This window comes from Zootoca vivipara, chromosome 10 (genome assembly GCF_963506605.1).
Source record: "Zootoca vivipara chromosome 10, rZooViv1.1, whole genome shotgun sequence".
NCBI lineage: Eukaryota > Metazoa > Chordata > Lepidosauria > Squamata > Lacertidae > Zootoca > Zootoca vivipara.
In genome coordinates, this window is record NC_083285.1 from 60,778,042 (window position 1) to 60,800,713 (window position 22,672).

General features: G+C 43.0%; 1 protein-coding gene across 14 annotated transcripts in view; it reads left to right on the forward strand.

The window, feature by feature from the left end:
• Positions 1 to 22,672, forward strand: part of SOX5 (SRY-box transcription factor 5) — a 729,285-nt gene that overhangs the window by 631,454 nt on the left and 75,159 nt on the right. For all 14 annotated transcript variants that reach the window (XM_060279172.1, XM_035127886.2, XM_035127887.2 and 11 more), the window contains one exon: positions 20,473 to 20,619. In XM_060279172.1, the coding sequence (XP_060135155.1) occupies positions 20,473 to 20,619 (147 nt within the window). The remainder of the gene's footprint in view (positions 1 to 20,472; positions 20,620 to 22,672) is intronic.

Consider the following 22,672-nt stretch of genomic DNA (forward strand, 5'->3'; position numbering starts at 1 on the left):
GTGATTAAGAGTCTGCCCGCTACTGTTGTGTGCATCAGCACACATCTGTCTTTAGCTTTAATTTCTTCATTCAGCATTCCCAGGAGGAAAATTTCTGGATCTTTTTTAAACGAATACTTAACTATCTTTTTCAATTCTTTATATTTCAATTCTTTATATTTCAATTCTATTATTATTTCCTCCCAAAACTTCTTAATTTTCCTACAATGCCACCATACATGTATAAAGGTGCCAACTTCCTCTTTGCACCTCCAGCAGATATTACTACTTCCTTTGTACATTTTAGCCAGTCTTTCCCCAAATCTCAAATGCTTGAGGTGAGGGATGTTGTGGGCATTCAGATAGGGGCACTTGAAAATGCGAGCATCCTTGTTTGAATGCTTGTGAGAAGGATTGAAGGGAGCAGCAGAACATAGTCCTGCTTTTTTCAATCTCATGAGCGGAAGCCATCACCACTGTCTCCCACTTCTCTAGCCTAAAAGACCCAGATATTATTCCAGTCATATTTGATGAAGAGATGAGGCAGAGGGGGAGGCCACAGCGGTGCATCTTCCAGAGACAGAATGAGCAACTTCTTCTGTTACCGGTAGTTCATTGGGCTCACTGGAGACTTTTATTTTTTTAAAAAAATAAAACGAGTTTTATTGATGCACTTAGCATGTACTGGTATGCTATTCATCAGTTACTGTTCTAGTTTGGTTCTACGCCTGTGACTGTGAGAGTGTTCACGTACGTATGAAGGCATTCCATAAAGTCCTTGGAGAGAGGGAATGTAAGATGAGCTCTGGTGGGTTAGTCCAAAAGTCCATCTACGTCCAGCATTGTGGTCTCAATGTGGCCAACCAGATGCTTATGGGAAGCCCACTAGCACCCTCCCAGAAACTGGTACTCAAGAGGCGCACTGCTCACCCAATCCTCTTTTGAAGCCATTCAAAGTGGTAGCCCTCATGACATCTTGCATTAGCAAATTCCACATTTCAGCTTTGCTCTATTTGGAGAAATGTGTCATTTTGTGTGTCCTGAATCTTCCAAGGTTCAGTTTTGTTGGCTGGCCCCAATTTCCACTATCATCAACGCTATTGAAACTGCTTTAGTTTGTGGAGTACGTAGATGTGCTCAGAGAGAAATAGGTGCTTTGGGTTTGCTAGGTTTTACACCATGTGTTATGTGTGGACATTCACTAGTTCTAGTGTGCTCAGTTTGTATAATATATGACAGGAAGCTCACGCCCGTTCTCTGTGGGATATATGATGATGATGATGATGATGATGATGATGATGATGACAATGCCACAATCTTACCTAGGATTATCTCGTAGAACTCAGTGGGAAATATTTCTGAGTTTGTCATGCATAGGATTACACTGTAAATTTTCTCTGCACCTTCTTTAGATTGAACACAGAGACTTTGACATTCCTGCTACACAGGTGCTCCGTAATGCAAGGAGTCCCCTCCATTCTAACCCCCCCCCCCAACACACCTGCTCAGGGAGTTGAGCATCTGGCCTTGTGCATTGAAAGCCAACCCTCTCTAAGTTTTAATTTTAGACACAGTGGAGGATAAAAAAGCATTTTCTCATCTATCTTCACTTATCTCTCCTCTTTATCTCCCCCCCCCTTCATCTCCCCCTTTCTTCTCTCCCTCTTTAAGCCATGCATCCATTCCTATGTTGACATAGAACATATAGGATATTTCAAAATTATATATATATATATATATATATATATATATATATATATATATATATATAGAACAGTGAAGGGAGTCTCTGTGCACCTGTCCCATTCTTTAAAGAAGATCAGGTCATTTGGAACATCAAAACCTTAAGAAGCATCCTTAGCCCCTCAGTGAATCAATTCCAGCCATTAGTTGTTTCAGTGTTCTAAGCCAGCCTTCCCCAGCCTGGCATCTTCCTGATGTTGTTGAACTGCAACTCCCATCAGCTGGCATGGCCAATGGTCAAGAATGATGGGAGTTGTCATCCAGCAGCACTTGACGGGCAACAGTGGTTTGGTTCACATGCTGCAGGAAGGCAGAGTATGGCTTACCATGACTGCGTGAACATGCAGGCACCCGACAAGGACCTCACACACCCCTTTTTTTTCTTTTCTGGGCTGCTTAGGTCAGTTTCAGATGGCCCACCAGACCTCTCCATTAGGTCCATGTGGAGTAAGACTGGGGTTTCAAAGGGAGAAAGCTTAAAGTAGGCTCACAATTGCATGCCCTCTGCATGCCCAACTGTCCAACAATGGATTGGCAGTGGGTGCACACCTTGCTCAAGGAGAAGGAAGTGTTTTCCATTCCATGAAAACTGCTCCTTCCTCCCAACCCAGGCTACTCCTTTCATTCTTTGATTCCAGAAGTTGAAAGGGGAAGTGTGAAGCAGCCTACAAAGCACTTTGCAATCCTCTCTGCATGCCGCTCCCTTCAGCCTCTGAAATTGGAAGTTGAAAGGAGCAGCACAGGGTGTCTTGCAAAGCGTAGGGCTGGCAGTGCCCCTTGTCCTGTTGTTCCCAAGCTTGGTTTCCATGCCAAGGATTTTGACAGGTAGGAGGGATAACCCACTTGACAATCATGTGATGTCAAAAAGGCATTGTGTGATTGGCAGGTGGCTTGGCCCATCCACTAGTCAAAGGCGGTGCATGGGGTGGGGGCAGAGAAAGATCTGGGCCCCGGAGCCACAAAGGTTCACCATCCCTAGCTCAACTTGTCATTCAAACCTGGGATGGGCATTTCTTAACCCATAGGACAAACCTTGACTGAAGAACATGGTTAAAGAGGAGAGATCTTAACCATGATCCTAGGTCCAGATAACCCAAAAAGGTAAAGGTAAAGGGACCACTGACCATTAGGTCAGTCGTGACCAACTCTGGGGTTGTGGCGCTCATCTCGCTTTATTGGCCGAGGGAGCCAGCGAACAGCTTCCAGGTCATGTGGCCAGCATGACAAAGCCACTTCTGGTGAACCAGAGGCTGTGCTGGCCTACAAAGCCCCAGGAAGAACAAACTCACTGTCATCTCCATCATGGGAGTCAGCACATTTGAGCCACAACCTGAGTCGTTTGCGAATGCACTTAACTGTCAGGGGTCCTTTACCTTTCCTAAGCCATAGTTTGGCTTAGTGTGATTTGGGAATGCAACCAACATCTCAAGATGTCATGCTATGACCGATTTCTTTGGCCATCTTCCAAAGAACCATTCTCACTTTGTAACCTCAAGGATATTGCCCCGCTTTTGCTTCTGTTGACTAAGCAATCCTCATGTTGCACGGTGTACCACACTTGAAAATGAGAGTCTTTCAAGAGCTGTTTGTGATATGATAGTTACAGGTAGGTAGCCGTGTTGGTCTGCCGTAGTCGAAACAAAATAAAAAAAATCCTTCCAGTAGCACCTTAGAGACCAACTAAGTTTGTCATTGGTATGAGATTTCAGTGTACCTTTCAGTGTTTCAGTGTACAGTATCTGAAGAAGTGTGCATGCATGCACACGAAAGCTCCTACCAATGACAAACTTAGTTGGTCTCTAAGGTGCTACTGGAAAGAATTTTTTTATTTGTAATATGATAGGAGTGTGCAGAGAGTCTGCTGCTCTGATAAAGGAAAGCCAGCATTTCTCTGGAACTGTCCAAGACTTTGGAAATACGTGAAGTGGCCCTTGAGGTCCCAGTCATTCTAGACTAGAGTTTGTGGACATGTCATAGAAGAGAGAAAGAGAGAGAGAGAGAGAGAGAGAGAGAGAGAGAGAGAGAGAGAGAGAGAGAGAGAGAGAGAAGCAATAGCTGATTCATCACTTCATTCACGCAGAGAGTACAGTTCCAGCCCTTAACACACTTCCACCCTCCTCCCATTTTTATTGCCTGGAATCTTAAGAGCTTTATCATTTGCAGTCATAAAATGAAAATATACACCAAACCCTCAAAGGGCAAGTATGAAATTAAATTATATTTGGGCATCTGTAACCTTTTAAAATGATCAGATTCCAGTTAATGTATTTCTTCCTGTTCCGAGGGCTGCCATGGTGTTTGATGGTGGGAAGGAGTCCAAAGGGCATTGGGAGATAATAAATTCACTGGAAGTTTCACCCCGAGGCAGTCCTCAATACACCATGGCTTCCATTTAGTAGGCCTGACCAAAAAAATCTTGTCACATTCAAAGGTCACCAAGGTTGGGGTTGGTGTGTCCCATCGATCCTTCCCCAGTGGAGAAGAGTGACAGCTGTGCTCACATGCAGCTGTCAGAATTTGGAAGAGAATCTAGCATGGATGGAGACTTGTTGGTAGAAGGCAACTGGCAAGGCCCTTGATTTGCTGTAGGCTAATGATAACAGATAATATCCTTGCAGGCTTATTTTACAGGATTTATGTGGGGAAGGGCCATAGCTCAACTAGGTCCCAGGTTCGTTCCCTGGCATCTCCAGGAAGGACTGGGAATATCTCCTCTACGAAACCCTATAGAGACACTATCAATCAATGAAGGCATTTCCAAGCTAGATGGAACAATGATCTGACTATGTATCAGGCTGTTTTCCTATGTTCCTATTCCTAAAGATGATACTGCACGAACCTTTCATTTAGGTACTTGCAAAGGTAGTCTCTCTATTGTGATTGTTTCCAGCTAAGGGCCAGATTCAGCCCAAATTAAGCACTTTTGCAGTTCTGTGGGTTTCAAAGGGAGAGATTTAAGCACGTGATTAACTCTTCCCACTCAGAATCAATGTGCTGAACTTTTTCTGGCTTGGACCATAGTCATTAAACAAATTTTGATGAGTGTTCCATCACATTATGGTATGTCCCGCAGAGGACCCTAAGGTCCATGAATAATAATAGCTTAAAGGTCCCTGGCCCTAAGGAAGTCAGACTATCCTCCACCAGGGCCAGGGCTTTTTCAGTGATGGCTCCGACCTGGTGGAATGCTCTGTCCCAGGAGACTAGGGCCCTGCAGGACTTGATTTCCTTTGCAGGGCCTGTAAGACCTGAAGACCACCTGGCCTTCAATCTGAATTAGCCTGATCCTCTATTCCCTTTTCCCTTTCCTCTTCTATGAAGAAACCCTTTCTGGGACCCCACATTTAAATTCTTCCCTAGTCTCCTTGCTGGCCCTAGTAGGACCAGCTTGGCCAGTTAGCCCTGGTGATCATATGATGTCTACTGACTGGGGTTTGTGTGTGCCCAAATGCCATTTATGTAAAGAGTTTACAATGTTTCACATTGGTCATTTTAGTAGGGTGCAGCAATAGATAGATTACAAGCAGGGGGTTCTCATGATTCAATACCCCTTCAGAGAAAACTGGGTATCGGAGAATCATGGAATTGTAGAGTTGGAAGGGATCTTGGGGGCCATCTAGTGAAATCCACTGCAATGCAGGAATATGCAGCTGGCCCTTAGGGGATTGGACCTGCAACCGTGGCGTTATCAGCACCATGCTTTAACTGAGCTTTCCAGTGAGGGAGAAGGATTCTAAGTATGTTTTATCTCTAGAGTTGCTAGTTTTCTATGTGAGAGGGCTATGCTGGAACATTCCTTCAAATATAATCTTTGGAGATATTCTTGAAATCACTTACCGATTTTACAGGTGGGGAAACATGGATGCCAAAGACGACTTAATCAATCACAGAACAGGTAGCTGCACAGAAAGTGACGCAGGCCTATTTTTCACTAAGGTGAGAAACCTCTTTCTGGGCTGAACTAGTTCATAGTGCAAGTGTGGGTTCCCATGGCAGAAGGATCCTGTGAACAAGTGATCTCCCCAAAGCCTTGCACATAGAAACCCAGACTGTTAGGAGAAAGCTAGGTTACCATACCAGTCACAGCGGCTCTTCTGTTTCCCCTCAATGAAGTCGTTTATTGACCCAGAACCTGAAAAACAATGAGAAATGTATATCTGTTGAGGCTGTCTGGAGCAGCGTGTATAAAATAGACCACATGTCATATGGAGAGTCAGCTGTTTGAACACATTGCATTGGGCTGTTGTGTGGCAATTGAATATGGCTTACGGCGAACAAGGAAAGCAATGGCACTTCCTCTCCCTCCCCTATCCCCGTTATCAGCCTCGGCTTTGTCTTCTGCAAGGAATTGGAGACAGATGAGACTTTCAATGCACCCCCATAAGATGTTGAGCTATGATCTGCTGCACTGCGCATGGTAGGGAGTTGCCAAAGAAAGAAGTGAGGCATGCAGCAAAATGTGGCCATGTGTCCACCCTCCTATCAGGAATGCTCCTGTTCAGAGTTTAGCCGTTCTAAGCAGGACATTCAGTGCAAATGCCATTTCCCAATTTTTCTTTTCTTGTTTTTTTTTAAAGGACATTCAGCATGAGTTGCAGTTAGGGTTTGTTTATTATTATATTTGCCCCCTTAGATTTTTTAAGTGTTTTTTTTTAAAAAAAAATCAACTGCAGATTGCAGGGTTTCTCCATTTTGATATTGTGGCGGTGGTGATTATGATGATAATTACTAATTTAATTAATCAAGGCAATACACAAACATCATAAAAACAGCCAAAATAATGTTTAAAACCATATGAAAAATAACAGAAGATAGGTTTGAAATCAATGCACAGTGGACAAAGACCTTAGTTCATCCAGCTGGAAAAAGCTTGTTGAAAAAGAAGTGCCTCAATTTGTCTTGAATTCTGTTGGCGTTCAACCATCTGAGGGAGCAATAGTTACATATGCACACACACACACACACACACACACACACACACACACATAACAAGGTCCTCCCACCCCCACCCCACCCCAGTTTCTCCTCATAATAATCTGTTGAAGTAGGTTAGGCTGCAATAAGGTTACTGGCGCAAGGTCACCCAGTGAACATCATAGCTGAGTGCGGATTTGAACCTATATCTCCCTGGATTTGATCAAACAACTCTCTAAGCAGTGTATCCCATTATAAAAAGGCAGCTCTATTATAGGTAAGGTAGCTTGCTCAAGATACCGATTTATGTCTATGCAACCGATTATTTGATTGATTCAAAGGCTGGTAGTCAACTAGCAAAAAATATTTGCATCTTAAATTATATTTGGTTACTTTGGATTCAACTTTAGTCAGTTGCACCAACTTCCCTTTCCTTGACGGTCTTCATTTACATCCTCTTTAACACATCCCTTCCTCGTTAACCCTCTTATCAGACTTAAGAAGCTGATGGGGAAAATGAGAGTAGCTCGTGGTGATGTAACTGTAAATGAGTTTTCAAAATGTTATCTCCCAGGAAAAAAACCCATCTTTCCTTTTTAGTCATGTACTCAACCAGAAGCTTAGATTTGTGTTGGGTGTGTAGTGTGTGTGTGTGTGTGTGTGTGTGTGTGTGTGTGTGTGTGTGAGAGAGAGAGAGAGAGAGAGAGAGAGAGAGAGAGAGAGAGAGAGAGAGAGCATATGTGTGAGAGAATGTGTGATGTGTGTCTGTGTGTTTTTGCTGAATGTGTGCTTTAGAGCTGCTTTCGGAGCAAGGAAGATATGAAAATGAGGGTGGGGGGAAACATACTAAAAATTGTACTTCCTCCCCTCTTGTTAAATGCAGATTTGCAGATGATTAATTTCTTAACATGTGGATTAGGGCCTCTCTTAATTAATCTCATTGTTGGCAATTGAAAACTCTCTTATATGTGAACAGTAATTTTAGTTTATGATGATTTGGGATGGATTTGTAATAACTAAGGAGATACAAAACATTTTTCCTTCCCTATTTTTTTTTAAATGCTCTGGTTGGCTTAATTAGATATTGAGTAGATGAGTCATTTTGGCTGACAAACTTGAATGCAGCACAGACCGTCGCGGGGAGGGGAATCTCTGGGCTCATTTGGATGGCACTTTTACATAAATTCAAATATGTACGAAGTCATTTAAGATTTATTTTTTATTTTATTTTTTTACTTTGGCATCTGATGCTTACTGGTATCAGTGTGGATATTGCGGGAACTGGATCTGGAAAGTTGTGCAGGAGCTGAGTCTAAGGACAGACACCCAACGTAATCAGAGTTGTTCAATGGCTCCAGAGTAGGGATAAAGGAGAAATTGAATTCAATGGACATTTAAAGGCAAGCTTTCTTAATTCACATTTTCTGCAACAAAATGCAAACTGAAATACAGACTTCCTTTGAAATTCAGGTGCCCCGATGAAGGATGGATCCCATCTTCAGCGAATGTGAAAATACTTATTCACGTGGTGCATAGTTAAACTGTGGAACTCCCTCCCACTGGAGGCATTGATGGCCACCAACTTAGGTAGCTTTAAAAGAGGATTAGACAGATTCATGGAGCAGATTGCCATCGATGGCTACTAGGCATAATGGCTGTGCTCTTCCCCCACAGATGGCAGCAGCAATGTTTCTGAATACCAGTTTCTGGAAACCACAGGGCGAGAGAGGGCTCTTGCGCTCGAATCCTGCTTGCAAGTTTCCCACAGGCATCTTGTTGGTCGCTGTGAGAACAAGAGGCATGGGCACATTGTGCATCACCATCTCTTATATGCTTCTAGTTCCTGCTGTTCTTGTGTCACAAGCGTTTTGCAAAACATTCATAACCAGGCAGAGAGCTGGCTGCTGTATAGGGTAAACTGCCATGCTTTGCAAGTTGTTGCGTCATATTTGGGTGATGTGCTTTGATCGGGAGAACGTTCTCACAGTGTCCGTTCTCACAGTGTGCGTTTCTGTGACGCTGCTCAGGGTGAGAGCAGGTAGAGAAGAGTTTGTGCCGCCTGGGTCATGAAAATGGGGCATCGCTTAACATTGTTGTGTCCAATCTCCTTTCCTCCCAAGTGTCATTTAATCCAATACTGGGTGCCTGGCTGAGCCCTCTGCAATGGATTTCTCTTCATGAGACCATAGTGTGCGCAGATATATCGCAGGCGAGGAGAGGATGTGGAGTGGGAAAATCAAATGCAAATTTCCTCTGTAGTAACCAACCCAGCTTTGTCATTTGTGGGAATTAAGCGTGCGGTTTGTAGCCGCAAATTGGTATTCCAGTGCTAATTGTAAATGGCATATAGGAAGCTGGGTCTCGTCTTCATTTTAAAGCAGGGGGAGCGGTATTTCTTTTCTTATGAAAATTAAGAACGCTCCTAAAGAAAAGCTGATCACCCCTCACAGATGTAAATTAACCCACTCCGTGGTCAGCTGAGAACTTGTTGGCATGAGGCGAGCTGGTCCAGAAAAAAAAAAAGCTTAATTTGCTCTGAGAAACTACTATGCTCCATTATCGGTTCTCCATTACTGTCAGTCAACCAACCCGGATAAAGGCACAAGCGACAGTGACGGTGACAATGACAGACAGTCACTCCTCAGTGCGCGGTGTTGGAGCACGGCCTGGAAAAGCAGTTACCCCTCTTCCGATTGAGGCGGAGATGAAAGAATTTGACAAGCGTGGCTCGTGGGTTAGCTGGGAGTCAGCTCTCGCAGCCACACACGAGGCCCGAGGTGGGGAGTACAGGAAATGGCTCCGTAGGAGGGAGTGAAGTTAGTGTGGTGGGGAGCGAGCGGAGGACATTCAAATTATGGCAGGAAAATATGTACATCGTCCCTCAGAGTTAGACTGTAGGCTGCTCTGATTCCCAGGGATGGTTTTGTTGTGCTCTGTTTTGCAGGCTTAATGGAACACGACAGCTAGGATATCACAGCTCCTTTCTGGTGCACAAGAAGTTTATTTTAGTTAATCGGGGAGATGGCGGTTGGGGAGGGGTGGGGAAGTGGCAAGTGTGTCATTTCAAAGGATGGGAGAAATCTCAGGCTGACTGGAGTCTCGTCTTCATTTCTGCTTCATTTCCACTTTTTTGTAACTCGGGATGAGCGAGAAACCTCCGATTCTGTAAGCACTACCTGGAAGTTAAAACCCACAGTTCAGGTGGGGGTGCTTTTTCCTCAATCTCACAGCCAAGATAGCATGTTTTTAGAACCTTGGAATGGGAATGTGTGTTTAGGGGAAGAGGGAGGAAATGCAGGTCAGCCAAACTTTTTCCTCCCTTTATCCTACTGTGATCTAGCACTGTCCCCTGCTGTAGGGCAGGCTAGATGTGATGTTTCTTACACAATTTGCTTTGTGGTCCATCTCTCCCCCCCCCCCCCCGACTTTAATAAAATAGTGGCAAGGAAGTGGAAACTGGAAAAGGGATTTGGTGTGGGAGTAGCAATGTGCAAACGTTGTCAAATTAAAGTTCTTTCGCTCTCTCATTTCCCCAATATTTTGTTCTCAACATTTTTCACATCAGTTGGTGACTTTTTAAAGAAAGAAGTAGCCATGAAAATCCACCAGCATTTTAGTGCAAATTTCTCATAATATAACACTTGTGTGCAATTTTACTTAATATACACCATTTAATGTATGCACAGTTTCCTGGGAAGGTGGAAGGATTGCTAAGCCACTCTAGGAATTGCAGCTCTGTGCCTCTTTATGGCTCTCAGTACCCTTAACAAATTACAGTTCCCAGGATTGTTAAGGTAGCATAATAGTAATACTGGTTTGATTGTAAGATACAGATGTGGCCCCCTTTCAATTCCAGCTACTAGCAAGCTTTAGGGTGCCTTGCACTTCAGTCATCTTAGCTGGGACCTGTTAAAAAGCCGGTGTACATTCATTTCATTGGGCCTTCCTGTAACTTTTTGTTGTGCGAAACAGCTGCTTCCCATTCAGGTTTTCATTTTTCAAAAAAGAAATAAATCGGAACAATTCATGTTTATGTGTGCCTTCCCCCTTTTTAGCTGTTCCCCCTAAAAAATGCAGCAGGGCTCGGCTGCCAATGCGACTCCAAGCCACCAGATAAGGTTTATGGATAAGTTGATGGTAGATCCCTTTGTTCGTCTTGAGCACTTACATTGCTCACATCGGACAACAGATTCATATGGAATGTATCAGCCAAGAGTGTTTACCCGGATGACCCTATCACATTTCCTTTCTGGCCAGCGTTCAAGTCTTTTCACTCCATTTCAGTTGCTGTCACATGCCGTGAACATTGTTATGTACAAATATGTGACTTACTTGGGCAGCCTTCCAGTTCAGCTATTCTTAATTTGTGAAGGGAGAAGGCAATCTGGTACGCGAACTTCACAGCGATTGCATTATTATCATTGCAGAAGCTGAGTAACAAATTTTTATAAGCTGGTGATAGGAAGTGCCTAGTGATAAGTTCCTGCATGTGAACAACATCGAAGGAGATCTTGCAGTCAGAAGAAGAAAAAAGGAGATGGAGTCTTGTGGTCTGAGCTTTAGGTTCAGTTTCCAAATTAGTTCTTGATACAACCAACCACCACAAAGGTCCCTTTCAGACATTTTCTTTTCTTCACGTGTTGCAATCAGTGCATGAGCAGGGAGCATAGGCCTCCATGTGATCTGGAACCCTTCATGAAGCCTTGGCTTTTAGAGATCTACATATATAGGCTTCCCTTCTTCAGATGCCTGTGCTCATTGCATGGGCATCAAGAGCAGAGGGTGGTATTCAATTAAAGGATCACCCATATTTCCTTTGTGCTGCGTTTCTAAGCACAGGTCCGCTGTTTAAAGTTCTGCGTCAAAGGGTTTTGTTTGTTTTTTCCTTTGTCCGGGCAGCTTCCCCACAAAAACCTTCTCTGTACCGCTGAATCAAAGCAAAAACCCAAATGGTCATTTCTCCTAATTCAGCGTTAAATGGGGAGTTTTCCTGGGGAAAGAGGAAGGACAAAAAGAAAGTGCATGGACATGGAGCCTTAAAGAATGGACAAGTGCCTGTATAGCATGGGTTAAAACATGGTGCTATATTTTACAGAAAAAGAAGTGGCAGAACTCATCATGAAGGCCTCCCTTGTTCTCTTATAATGGCAATGGCACATACCTGAGACATGCCGGAACTGTAAAAAAAAAAAGCCGTGGCAAAACATAAGTGTGGATGAGCCCTAAGTCTTACTCAAGGTAGACCCATTAACTTGCCCATGTTCATTAATTTCAGTGGGTGTACTTTGAGTAAAACTATTGCCCATGGCCAGCGGAACAGCATCACTAAAGATGAGGATGACTGGCACAACCAAACTCTCTGCACAGACATTGAAATGCATGAGCAAAATGTCTGAAAGGGAAGGAAGGAACCAAGTAAGCATTAAGAGAAGGAGGGAATGTTCGTGGACTCATGGAGAGATTTTCACATTTTTGTAACTCAATGTTTTTCCAAGCTTATTGTTCTCCGTGTGGAAGAATATGTAGCTGGAACCAGCTGTTGGAGCACAACGAAACGTTTTAAGAGACATGTATGTGGCCAATGAAAGCAACAGCTGTTCTTGCTTTCTTCCCTGTAAAACAGGCTTCCTCAACCTCGGCCCTCCGGATGTTTTTGGCCTACAACTCCCATGGCCCCTAGCTAGCAGGACCAGTGGTCAGGGACGATGGGAATTGTAGTCTCAAAACATCTGGAGGGCTGAGGTTGAGGAAGCCTGCTGTAAAATCTATTGAGTGAAAGGGTGTGGCATGACATCATCACATTGAGAGTTGCCGAGCCCCTGCTCCCATTCATTGGCTCCTGATACTGGGAATTGGGAGATGCCCAAAGTGGGATTGTATGGACACCATGCATTCTTTTCTTTACAAAATTTATAGTGGGGGGATGCAGAGCTGCTGTCTTGCAAGGCCTACTTCTGCCCTAAGAAGATGATGCATGCAGCATGCTTGTTTGCAATTTGCCAGGTAGGTTTCTTTACAAAACCATCCAAATTGGAGAAAGATCCCATTGATGCATCGGCACAGGGGGAAAGTCCAGCTCCATAAAATACCTACTCAATTACATAAACAAATCAAAGCTATGCAGTGTGGAGATTCAGAAGAAGACCCGCTCGTGTGTATATTTTTAATGATAGTTCTACAAATGATATAGAATGTGACTATTGGCACAATTCATAGATTCAGATTATTTAAATGCACTGAGTCTAGTTCATGCCTGGGTCTATATGGAACATCCTTTGGGAGTAGATGCTTTTACACTCAGGGTGAAGTTGAACCCATCAGATAATCCTGTTTCCATGGATTTTGTTGTTGTTGTTGTTTAAAATTTATTTTATTTTACTCTTTGTCCCCAAATGCAAATGCAAAACCCCCACTGCCTCTTCAAGTGATTTTAATAATATGGCTGTGATCCGAAGCACATGCATCTATTTAATGCTAAAACAGCTAATATTGGTTTCCCCAAAATAATTTTAAAAATACCCATTATGCCACATTCTTGTTTTCTTTATTCATAGAACAAGAATTCATTTTTAGTGTGGCCTCGAAGCTGTAATGAACATTGTTAACATATAATAACAATGCCCCAGGGGAAAGATTTCAAAGGCAGTCTAACCTCATGGCTGAACTTCTGATGTACCACAGAGCCAGTGAGCCAAGAGATGTTTCGCAATCTTTCAGAGAGTGTAGCAGAATATTGCTGTTTAATATGCAGGTGGGGATTATAGAGGGTTTAAGGTGTTGGCTCAGGACTGACCACATTTCCTTTAAAACCTCAGAACCCAAGGTCAACATGCTAACAAGAATTCTAAAATTGTAACACGAGAAAGGAAGTACTGCTTCGGACAGAGCATAGTTAGACTTTATAATTCACTCCAACAAAAGATGAGGATACCAGTGGTATCAAGTTAGCCTTGATGGTTGTGTTCTTCCTCCACCATCAGAAGCTGTGTGTCTTTGAAGGCCAACTTTTGGGAACCATAAGTGAATAGAGTATTGTTGTTGCACTCAAGTTTTGCTTATGGGCTTCCCAAAGGCATCTGGTTGGCCGCTATGAGAACCGGATGCTGGAAATGATGGGTCATTGGCTCTTCTTATGAGTGCACATGGAAGACACTTTGTTCAACTCCAGGCAGGCAGGAAGTAAGGAAGGAAAGATATTTGAATCCCAATACCTAGCCCATATCACTCAAGTTGTCAAGAGTTCAGGAGTGAACAAAGTGGACCATACCAGAGCTCCCTCTGGGAAAATCTTGTACCCTACCAAAACAAGGCACAATCTCCCATTAAACCATTTCCAATCCCTCAGTTCTTTCCCCAAAACCGTTTGCATTTTATGAGAATGTAAGTAAGTGTCTTGGCATTGCACTGGGCAGAACTGTTCAGCCCTACTGCACTAGAAATTCCGTAATCCCCTGGTGTGCATTAAATTTGGAAGACAGAGCACATGCTGAGGATCTCTTAAGAGTTAAACTATAACTAATCTATGCAAAGTGATCCTGTGCCTGAACTCTAAAAGTATAAAAAGTGCTTTTTGGGATCAGACCCAGGTGGATATTCTCCAGTAAAGTTGGACAAATAATTCCGGAGACTAGCAAGCGCTAGATTAAGGACTTCCACAACCTCCAGGTGTTGGACCGCATCTTCCATCATTCTTGACCATGCTGGTTGAGGCTAATGGAAGTTGGAGCCCAACAGCTTCTGGAGGGCAGCACATTAGTTATTCCTGCACTAGATGCTCCAACATCAATTGGGCAATGGACCACCAGTTTACTGCATGTTTGCCTTACCCCAAAGGCCTACAGCAACATATTGGGCATGAGTTGTAGTTTAGACGCAGTTCCACAGCTGTGATGAGTGTTGATGTCATGCATCTGTGGACACATAGCAGGTCAGGCATCATCAAGGTTAAATGTCACGGTGCAATCCACACTTGCTGTATTTACAGGAGCTATGCATCTCATCCAGAATGGGAGCAGCCATAGAGAAGAAGACAATCACACCTCTTCAATTAATGTGTAAACCAAGTCGCAGTCTATTTTAGCAGAACATCCCTCAATGTTATGAAATAGTCATGCTCTTTCTTTCTAATTTCCCCTCCCAGCAGTCATGTGAAACAAAATACACAAATTAAATTGGCTCCAGATCCACTTATTTAGCTCCTCCACGTTCTGCCTTCGCCATTATGAGAGACACACAAGACATGGGGAATGTACACTTATGGGAAGATGGCAAAATACAGATTGTGTTTCACTGCACTGCTCTGCCACAGAGACTGTTGGCAGCATCCCTAGAGCATAAACTAAATCCAAATTTTGGAGCTCTCAATTATAGACCTTTGAGTAGACACGGTCCTTTGTTTGATTGCTTGAGGATGCCATAACTTCTCATTCTCTAAAATGTTGTCAGTTAACCATCTTGATGCACAGCATGCGGTCATTCCAGTGTCCTTTTCCCTGGTCTTGAGCCAGACGTTGTCCTGCCCTGGAATGATTAAATCTGAACAGACAGATTCAATAATGTCAAAGTTCAATCTTGTCTAAAAATATTAGCATGCTGCGCCCCATCCTGCATATTGTACATTTCATTCTCTGTTACAAGGCATGGCAGGTCTGTAAGAAGAATCTCATTGACAAAGCAAGGAGGGAACAAACCCAGGCAATTCTCTCTCTATAGTGTCACACCATGGGGCCATTGTAACCAAGGCTAGCCACAGGCCATGGAGATTGGATGGCCAACTGACCACAAATGACAACAACAACCAAATTTTGTGAGATATGGGCCAGTTGCCAGATTTGTGTATGTGTGCGTGTAAAAGCCAGACATTGGCTTGGTTGCCAAAATATTTGAATTAAAAGTCAGCAGAACCATCTTCATCTAATGTGCATGCTTGAGCTGTGTAGGCAATGCTTGGGCACTTGGGCACCATGTTGTTGAGCTCAGCCTCGGCTCACCACAGTGCATGTGAGATTGCAGGTTCTGTATGAGCAGTTCTTCCATAAGACATGCCCTATAGGCTGTGTGGATTAGAGGGAGGCAGAGTTTGTGGTATAAGAGACTTCAGCCAATGACAGTCAGGTACCCGGGGGGGTAAAGAGTGGAAGGCAGGCTGGAAACTGATGGCCAGGAAGTGGGTTGTAGGAGGTAGGTAGCCATAAAGCCAGAAACCTGGGGTGGGGTGGTATCCAACTAAGATTTACCCAGAGCAGACCTAACTTAGTCATAACAGTGACAAGGTAACACTGTGTGGAAATAACAGGTATTCAAGGGGTATTCAAGGGGCACCCAATTTCTTGGGCATCCAGTAGGAAGACTTCTTCATGGGCATGTCCTAAAATTTATTTTAAAGAGGATTGTTGGAATTTCAGTGGCTTTCATTGAGCATAAATCTTATTAATGTGGCTTCTTTCTCTCCTCTTTTGACTTCTTGAAGTCATAATAAGGATTTAAGGCTGTGGTTCTCAGGCTTTTTTTCCTCTGGACCATGCTTTCAGAATAAAAAATTCCTCACACCATTACAATTTTTTAATTGATAAGAAATACATTGGAAAACAAAAAGAAACAGCTTCCAGCAGTGTTTGATATATAAAATAGAACACAACTATTATTTAATATGACCACAGGACATCATGAGAACATGAATAATTCCTAAAATGTAAACGAGCCTCTTACACATGTAAAGTATGTATACAAACTCAATGAGAGGTGTGCTCTTCCTTTTGCCAGGTAATCTCATTTATGTTAGGTCTAATTTGAGGCAAACAAACTCTCATATCCTCATCAACACAAAGAAGCCTTTATCTTTTCTGATCTTTCATATTTGCCAGTGTTGAAAATCCTTGTTCACAACAACATGTCATGGGGAACTATAAAAGAATAGCCAATGCCCTTGAAGAGAGGCCTGGATATTATTTCTGGTTGTATATCCACACTGCACTGAAATGTTTAAATGTTTCTTTGATTGTCCTTGAATCTTCCTGCCACACTTGCCATTCTTTCCTCCGACAGCCAGTGTGGCATCCCTTCGAGAACCACTGGTTTAAGGAATAGGTTGTTGAGAGAGAGTTCCATTATTGGAATGTTGTGGTAGGGATACATCCTTATAGATGTTCTAATGACTGGTTTGGTATTCTTTACTCTATGACACCAGAGACGTGTGTTTTCAGGACCCACCCTATTCTTGTGGCTGCAATTTGTTTTAACTGTTCTTAATACATAATTTTAAATAGTTGTAACCCACCCTGGGGTCTGCTGGTGAAGTGGTGGTGGCAGTTATTGGTAATGATAGGAGACAAATTTGTTCAGTTCATATTTCAATTTGCACCTACCTGATTTCATACTTCTTCAACCAATATGCAAGCAGCTCTCTTTTGAAATTCACATGTCCCTGAATTTTGTGATGCAGTTCTCTAGCCAAACAATGCAAGCAAAAAAAAAGGGCATAAGTTAGGGGAAAAGGCACTCATTAATGTTCATATTAGTGAAATATTCATTTTATTTTATTTTTAAAATAATGTTTATTAAGTTTTACATTATTATTGTAATAACATCATATCAAACCACAAAAGATTTGAAATTCCCTAATCTCTCTCCCCCCCCCCGGTGACTTCCCTCAACTTCCTCTTCCGGTTTTTTTACATATTAACTTCTCCTGCTTGCTTTATTATACCTTAATATAAAATTCTTTAAATTCAGTATTGTTGTGTTCTTATCATTTTAACATCACCTTTGTAAATTCTGTATTTGTGTTGTTAATTGTAAGTGTTTACTCAGATCCTGCTAGTGCGTCCATTTCTTAACATTGTTTCTGTAGCTACAACATAAATGGCTCCTGAAATATTCATTTTAAAATGCATTATTTTAGGGAAACTTCCTTGCTAAAATATATAAAGCACAATTCATTCAAAACCACATTTATTCAGGAGAAATTGAAACAAAATGCAAACAAATTTTATGCATTTTTTTAAGGCAGGCTGATGGGGAATTGGGATAAATGGGAAAAGTGAGAAATCGAGAGAAACTGACATTGATAGTGTTGTCTACCCCTAACTTGTAGTCCAAGTTACTTCTATCTGGAGTGCTGATTGAGGCATGATACACTTTAAGGCAGGGGTAGGCAACCTCAGGCCCAGGGCCGGCCCTATGGCAAGGCTGGGTGGTGCAGGGTGCCGGGGCGCCAAGGGGGCGTTGCGCTGCTGTGCCTGCGGCAGCCGCGCAACAGGTGCTGGGAAACGGGCTGGGGGCGCCAGGGGGATCTTCGCACCAGGGCGCCAGATATGCTTAAGACAGCCCTGCTCAGGCCCATGGGCCAGATGCGGCCCAAACGCCTTCTCAATCCGGCCCACCGACGGTCCGGGAATCAGCATGTTTTTACATGAGTAGAATGTGTCATTTTTTTTAAAAATGCATCTCTGGGTTATTTGTGGGGCATAGGAATTCGTTCATTTTTTCCCCTTCAAAATATAGTCCGGCCCACCACATGGTCTGAGGTGGACCGGCCCACGGCTGCAAAAGGTTGCTGACCCCTGCCTTAAGGCTTAACATTTTTGAACCCAAAATGTTGAGGCATACTGGAGTCTTAAGGCTGAGTCCCAGGACTAGTGATAAGGTTCTAATTTTTAAGCTGCACGAATGTGGCCCATCCAGGTCGCAGGGAGGCCATCTTGGCATTATAATGCAAGTTGTTCCAAGCTCTTGAAAGGTATAGCAAGTTTTGTGTAGTAAGCGAATAGAATGGAATGAGTGAAATACTTGCTATGTGGGATACTATCAAAATTGTCTACCTGCGGCAACTTATTCCCCCGCCCCATTTTTATATTTGGACGTTCTAGCTATGCGGATTGGGTCCATTGCAGTGGTAGCATTCATATCATGTGGGATTTAGCTTGCACTGTCAAGTGAGCCTAGTGCCTTCGGAGACAAAGACACGACTGTGTTTTACTACTCTCAAACTCCTTGAATTAGTCAGAGGGTGAGAAGCAGACGAACGAAGTCGTGCCGTATTTCCTCACATCTTTGAAAGCTGCTGTGGAATCTGCAACCCTACCTAATCACCTTGAAGCGCTACTCCAAACTCGTCTTCAAAGCTCACTTGCTTTGTTTAGCATTCTGCAGCCTGGTGACCTCCAACCTTCATGGCTCCGCTAATGTAAACAGTCAATGATAAAAGTAGAACACCCAATAACAACAATAGCTGATCATAGCACTGGTCACGGTGTTGTCTCATGTTTGTCCTTGCTCTGTTTGTGATCATATCCGACTTGGTTACACTTTGCATTAACAATGGAAAGCGTCTTCAGAAGAGGTGTATAATTTGTTCCCCTCCTTGTCCTTGAAATGATGAACCAACAAATATTGCTGAAACATACCCCATTTCCTCTGTACTTTCTTTGCTAGCTTTTGAACTCCCCCCACCCCCGTATCGTTTTGACTTACTTGTACTCCAGGCATGCATTTTCTACTGTGGTACCACATCCATACATTTAAAACATATTTTTAAAACACATGGGTCCACCCCCCAAGGAACCCTGGGAACTGTAGCTTGTTAAGAGTGTTAAGAGTTGCGGTTTTGTGAGGCGTAAACAATGGTTCCTTAAGTAGGGCTAGGTGATAAATTGTCCAAAACCAGTTTGAAATCCATATTATGATATTGGTTTCATAGTTCTTGACCTGGCAATATATGGTGAACCATGACTTGTGTTAGGGCTGTACAAGATATCGTCCAAAACCAACCGGTTTCAAGTCCATATCATGATACTGGTTTCATAATTTTTGACCTGGAAATATATTTTGAATCATGGTGTGTGTGTGTGTGTGTGTGTGTGTGTGTGTTATTTATGCAAAAATCAGAATGTGGAAAAAAACTGTGAAGCCAGCCAATGACTCAGTATATCACAATGTTAAGCTAACCAGATTCCTATTCCTAAGGTTCTTGGAGGCAAGCCATGTGATAGATGATAGATAGATGATTGAATAATAGATAGATAGATAGATGATAGATAGATAGATAGATAGATAGATAGATAGATATAGATAGAATCACTGATTTATCCTTCACCTACTAAGCCAGTGTCTTGGGGCGATTTACACAAGAGATAATTTTAAGTGGTTTGCAACGTAGGTTGAATAAATAACAAAAAAAAAAAGCCTAGGAAATTTCCACATTCTATAAAATACAACAACAGAAAGAGTGTCCTCTTTGGCATCAATATACGCATTATACACACAAAAATCAGCCATGAAAAACAAGGAAAATTCCACATTGCAAAACATGGTAAACAACGAAACAAGATATCCTCTAAGCATCAGAAAATAAAATACAGTGACATGTTGGGTTCAATGGCAGGTGAAATTGCCAAAGTCATTTTTATCGGAGCTCCACCTCCTTTCCACCCCCTTATTAAATAATGATGATGATGATGATGATGATGATGATGATGCCATGCATGTAAGCTGAATGTGCACGAGTTAAATGTGCTTACTGTGTTGCAAACGAAAACCATCTTGTGAATTAACTGTGAGATCATGCCCTTATTTGCTTTTGAATGGTGCACAGTTCCCCACAACTTTTTGCCCTCCACGTGTTTCAGCCCACAACTCCCATCAACCACAGCAACACAGCTACCCGAACCAGCTGTAAGTCACCACATTGGGGGTGTTTGGAAGGATGCATTTGTCTTCTGTGAAAGGTGAAAGTACGTCTTTTGAGTGGTTATTGTCGGTCCAGGGGGGTTTCACATAGAGAAATGTGTTCTTCTTTTCCCCCACCTTCTGACTCCCCCCCCTTTCCTCTTTCCGTAGCAGTTGTATGCTGCCCAGCTTGCGGCAATGCAAGTATCCCCAGGTGGGAAAATACCTGGCATCCCCCAAAGCAACATTGGTGCGGCAGTATCGCCTACCAGCATCCATACCGACAAGAGCACAACCAGCCCTTCACCCAAAAGCAAGGTACTACTGCGCAGATTTATCTGCCTGGATTTTTTTTGCATACTTTGTGTCTCTTTCAGCATGGTGTATATGCAATTGTAGCTTAGACCTTTCTGAAATTTATAACAGGTTATTGTAAGCAGCCTGAGCATGGGATATTATGTGTTTTAAAAAGGTAAAGGACCCCTGAATGGTTAAGTTCAGTCAAAAGCAACTATGGGGTTGCGGCGCTCATCTCACTTTCAGGACGAAGGAGCTGGTGTTTGTCCACAGACAGCTTTCCGGGTCATGTGGCCAGCATAACTAAACTGCTTCTGGCACAACGGAACACCATGACAGAAACCAGTGCTCATGGCAACACTGTTTACCTTCCTGCCACAGCAGTACCTATTTATCTACTTGCACTGGTGTGCTTTCCAACTGCTAGGTTGGCAGGAGGTGGGACAGAGCAACGGGAGCTCACTCCATTTTGGGGATTCGAATTGTCGACCTTTTGATCGGCAAGCCCAAGAGGTTCAGTGGTTTAGACCACAGCGCCATCCGCGCACCTAATCCTATTGGTGTTGGGGGGAAATTACTGACTACATGGAGATTGCATGGAAATAGTGTTGTAAGTGTTTGAAGACCTCCAACAATGGAAGAGCTCATCTGAGTAATAGATTTCATTGTCAAACTGTTCTTACCAGCAAGAACCTGGGCTGCATACATTTAACAGAATCCAACAAAGAATTCAGTTCCCTGTTTAACCCCTCCAAAGAAACCCAGAACTACAGTTCCCAGGATTCTTTGGGAGGCAGGGGTGGGGATGCATGTTAAAAATGTGGTGTGTCTCCAGCCCTAATATTACCACCAAGAAACTTCTCCTAACATCCCAATAAAATCTGTCCTCCTGTAACTTCAGCCGATTCAATCTAGTCCTGCCTTCTGGAGTTGCAGAGAAGAGGTTTTCATTGTCTTTTTTGTGACAGCCATTCAGGTATTTGAAAAGCACTATCACTCCCCACTCCCCCCCCCCCGGTTGTCTCTTCTCCAGGCTAAACATAGTGAGTCCCTTCCACCTATCCACGAGCTGTTTGAAAACATCTGGGGCCTGTGACTGAAGCATGCAATTGATAATATCAATATTATGGTGCATTTAACAGATTCAGCTGCAATTCAGAAGGGTAGCGGGGTTTCTTTCAGCCGTGCATTGCTTAAGGATGGGGAAACGATTTCATGGGCAATGTACACATTATCAAATGCCACCTGTTAGAATTTCAGATTGGGGGGTGGGCGATCATGCTTCCTTACGCACGTCTCTGCAGCTTTCAGAAATTGTCAGAGATGCAACTGTATCTTTGGATGCTACCAGACTGTTGCTCTTTTGGAGTGGGATTCAGTCACAGACCAGCAAATTTGGTTTGAGCAATAACCACAGTTGATTGGGAGATCTTGCACAACTAGACAACTGGTTCCAAATACGGGATTTTTTGTGATGAGGAAAATGATGGGAAATGTGCTGGAAAATGTGGAATAACACTTGCAATATCGTCTATCCGCCCTGCAAACAAATCAGAATGAATGTCAGCGCCAGTCTAAGCCTCAGCACCTCTCATTTTAGGAAAGAACCATTGCCTCCTTGCCTTTTACCTGTGCTCAAGAGTACACTCCATTCAAAGTACTGAGATTGGCTTTCAAGCCAAATGTGCTTAGGGATGAAGCATGAGACACTCTTGGTTCGGTCATGAGAAAATGTTTGATGAAAGATATTATCTTCCCTTTGCTCACTGTCCTCCAGTCTGCTGGCCACATTTCTTTAATCACGTCACAGTGGATTCCTCGAACTGACAGTAGTGTCTCAGTGCCTTTAACCGAGCAGTAAAAAGGCCCAGATTAAAAATAGCCAGGGTAATAAATCAAATTTATTTATTTATAAAATAGTTCTACACCGCTCTATCAGAAAAAGAAACGTGTCAGAGCGTTTTGCAGCAACAATACATAAAACACCCAATAAAAACTATATATAAAAAGTTAAAGGTAAAAAAAAAAGGTAAAGGACCCCTGACAGTTAAGTCCAGTCATGAACGACTCTGGG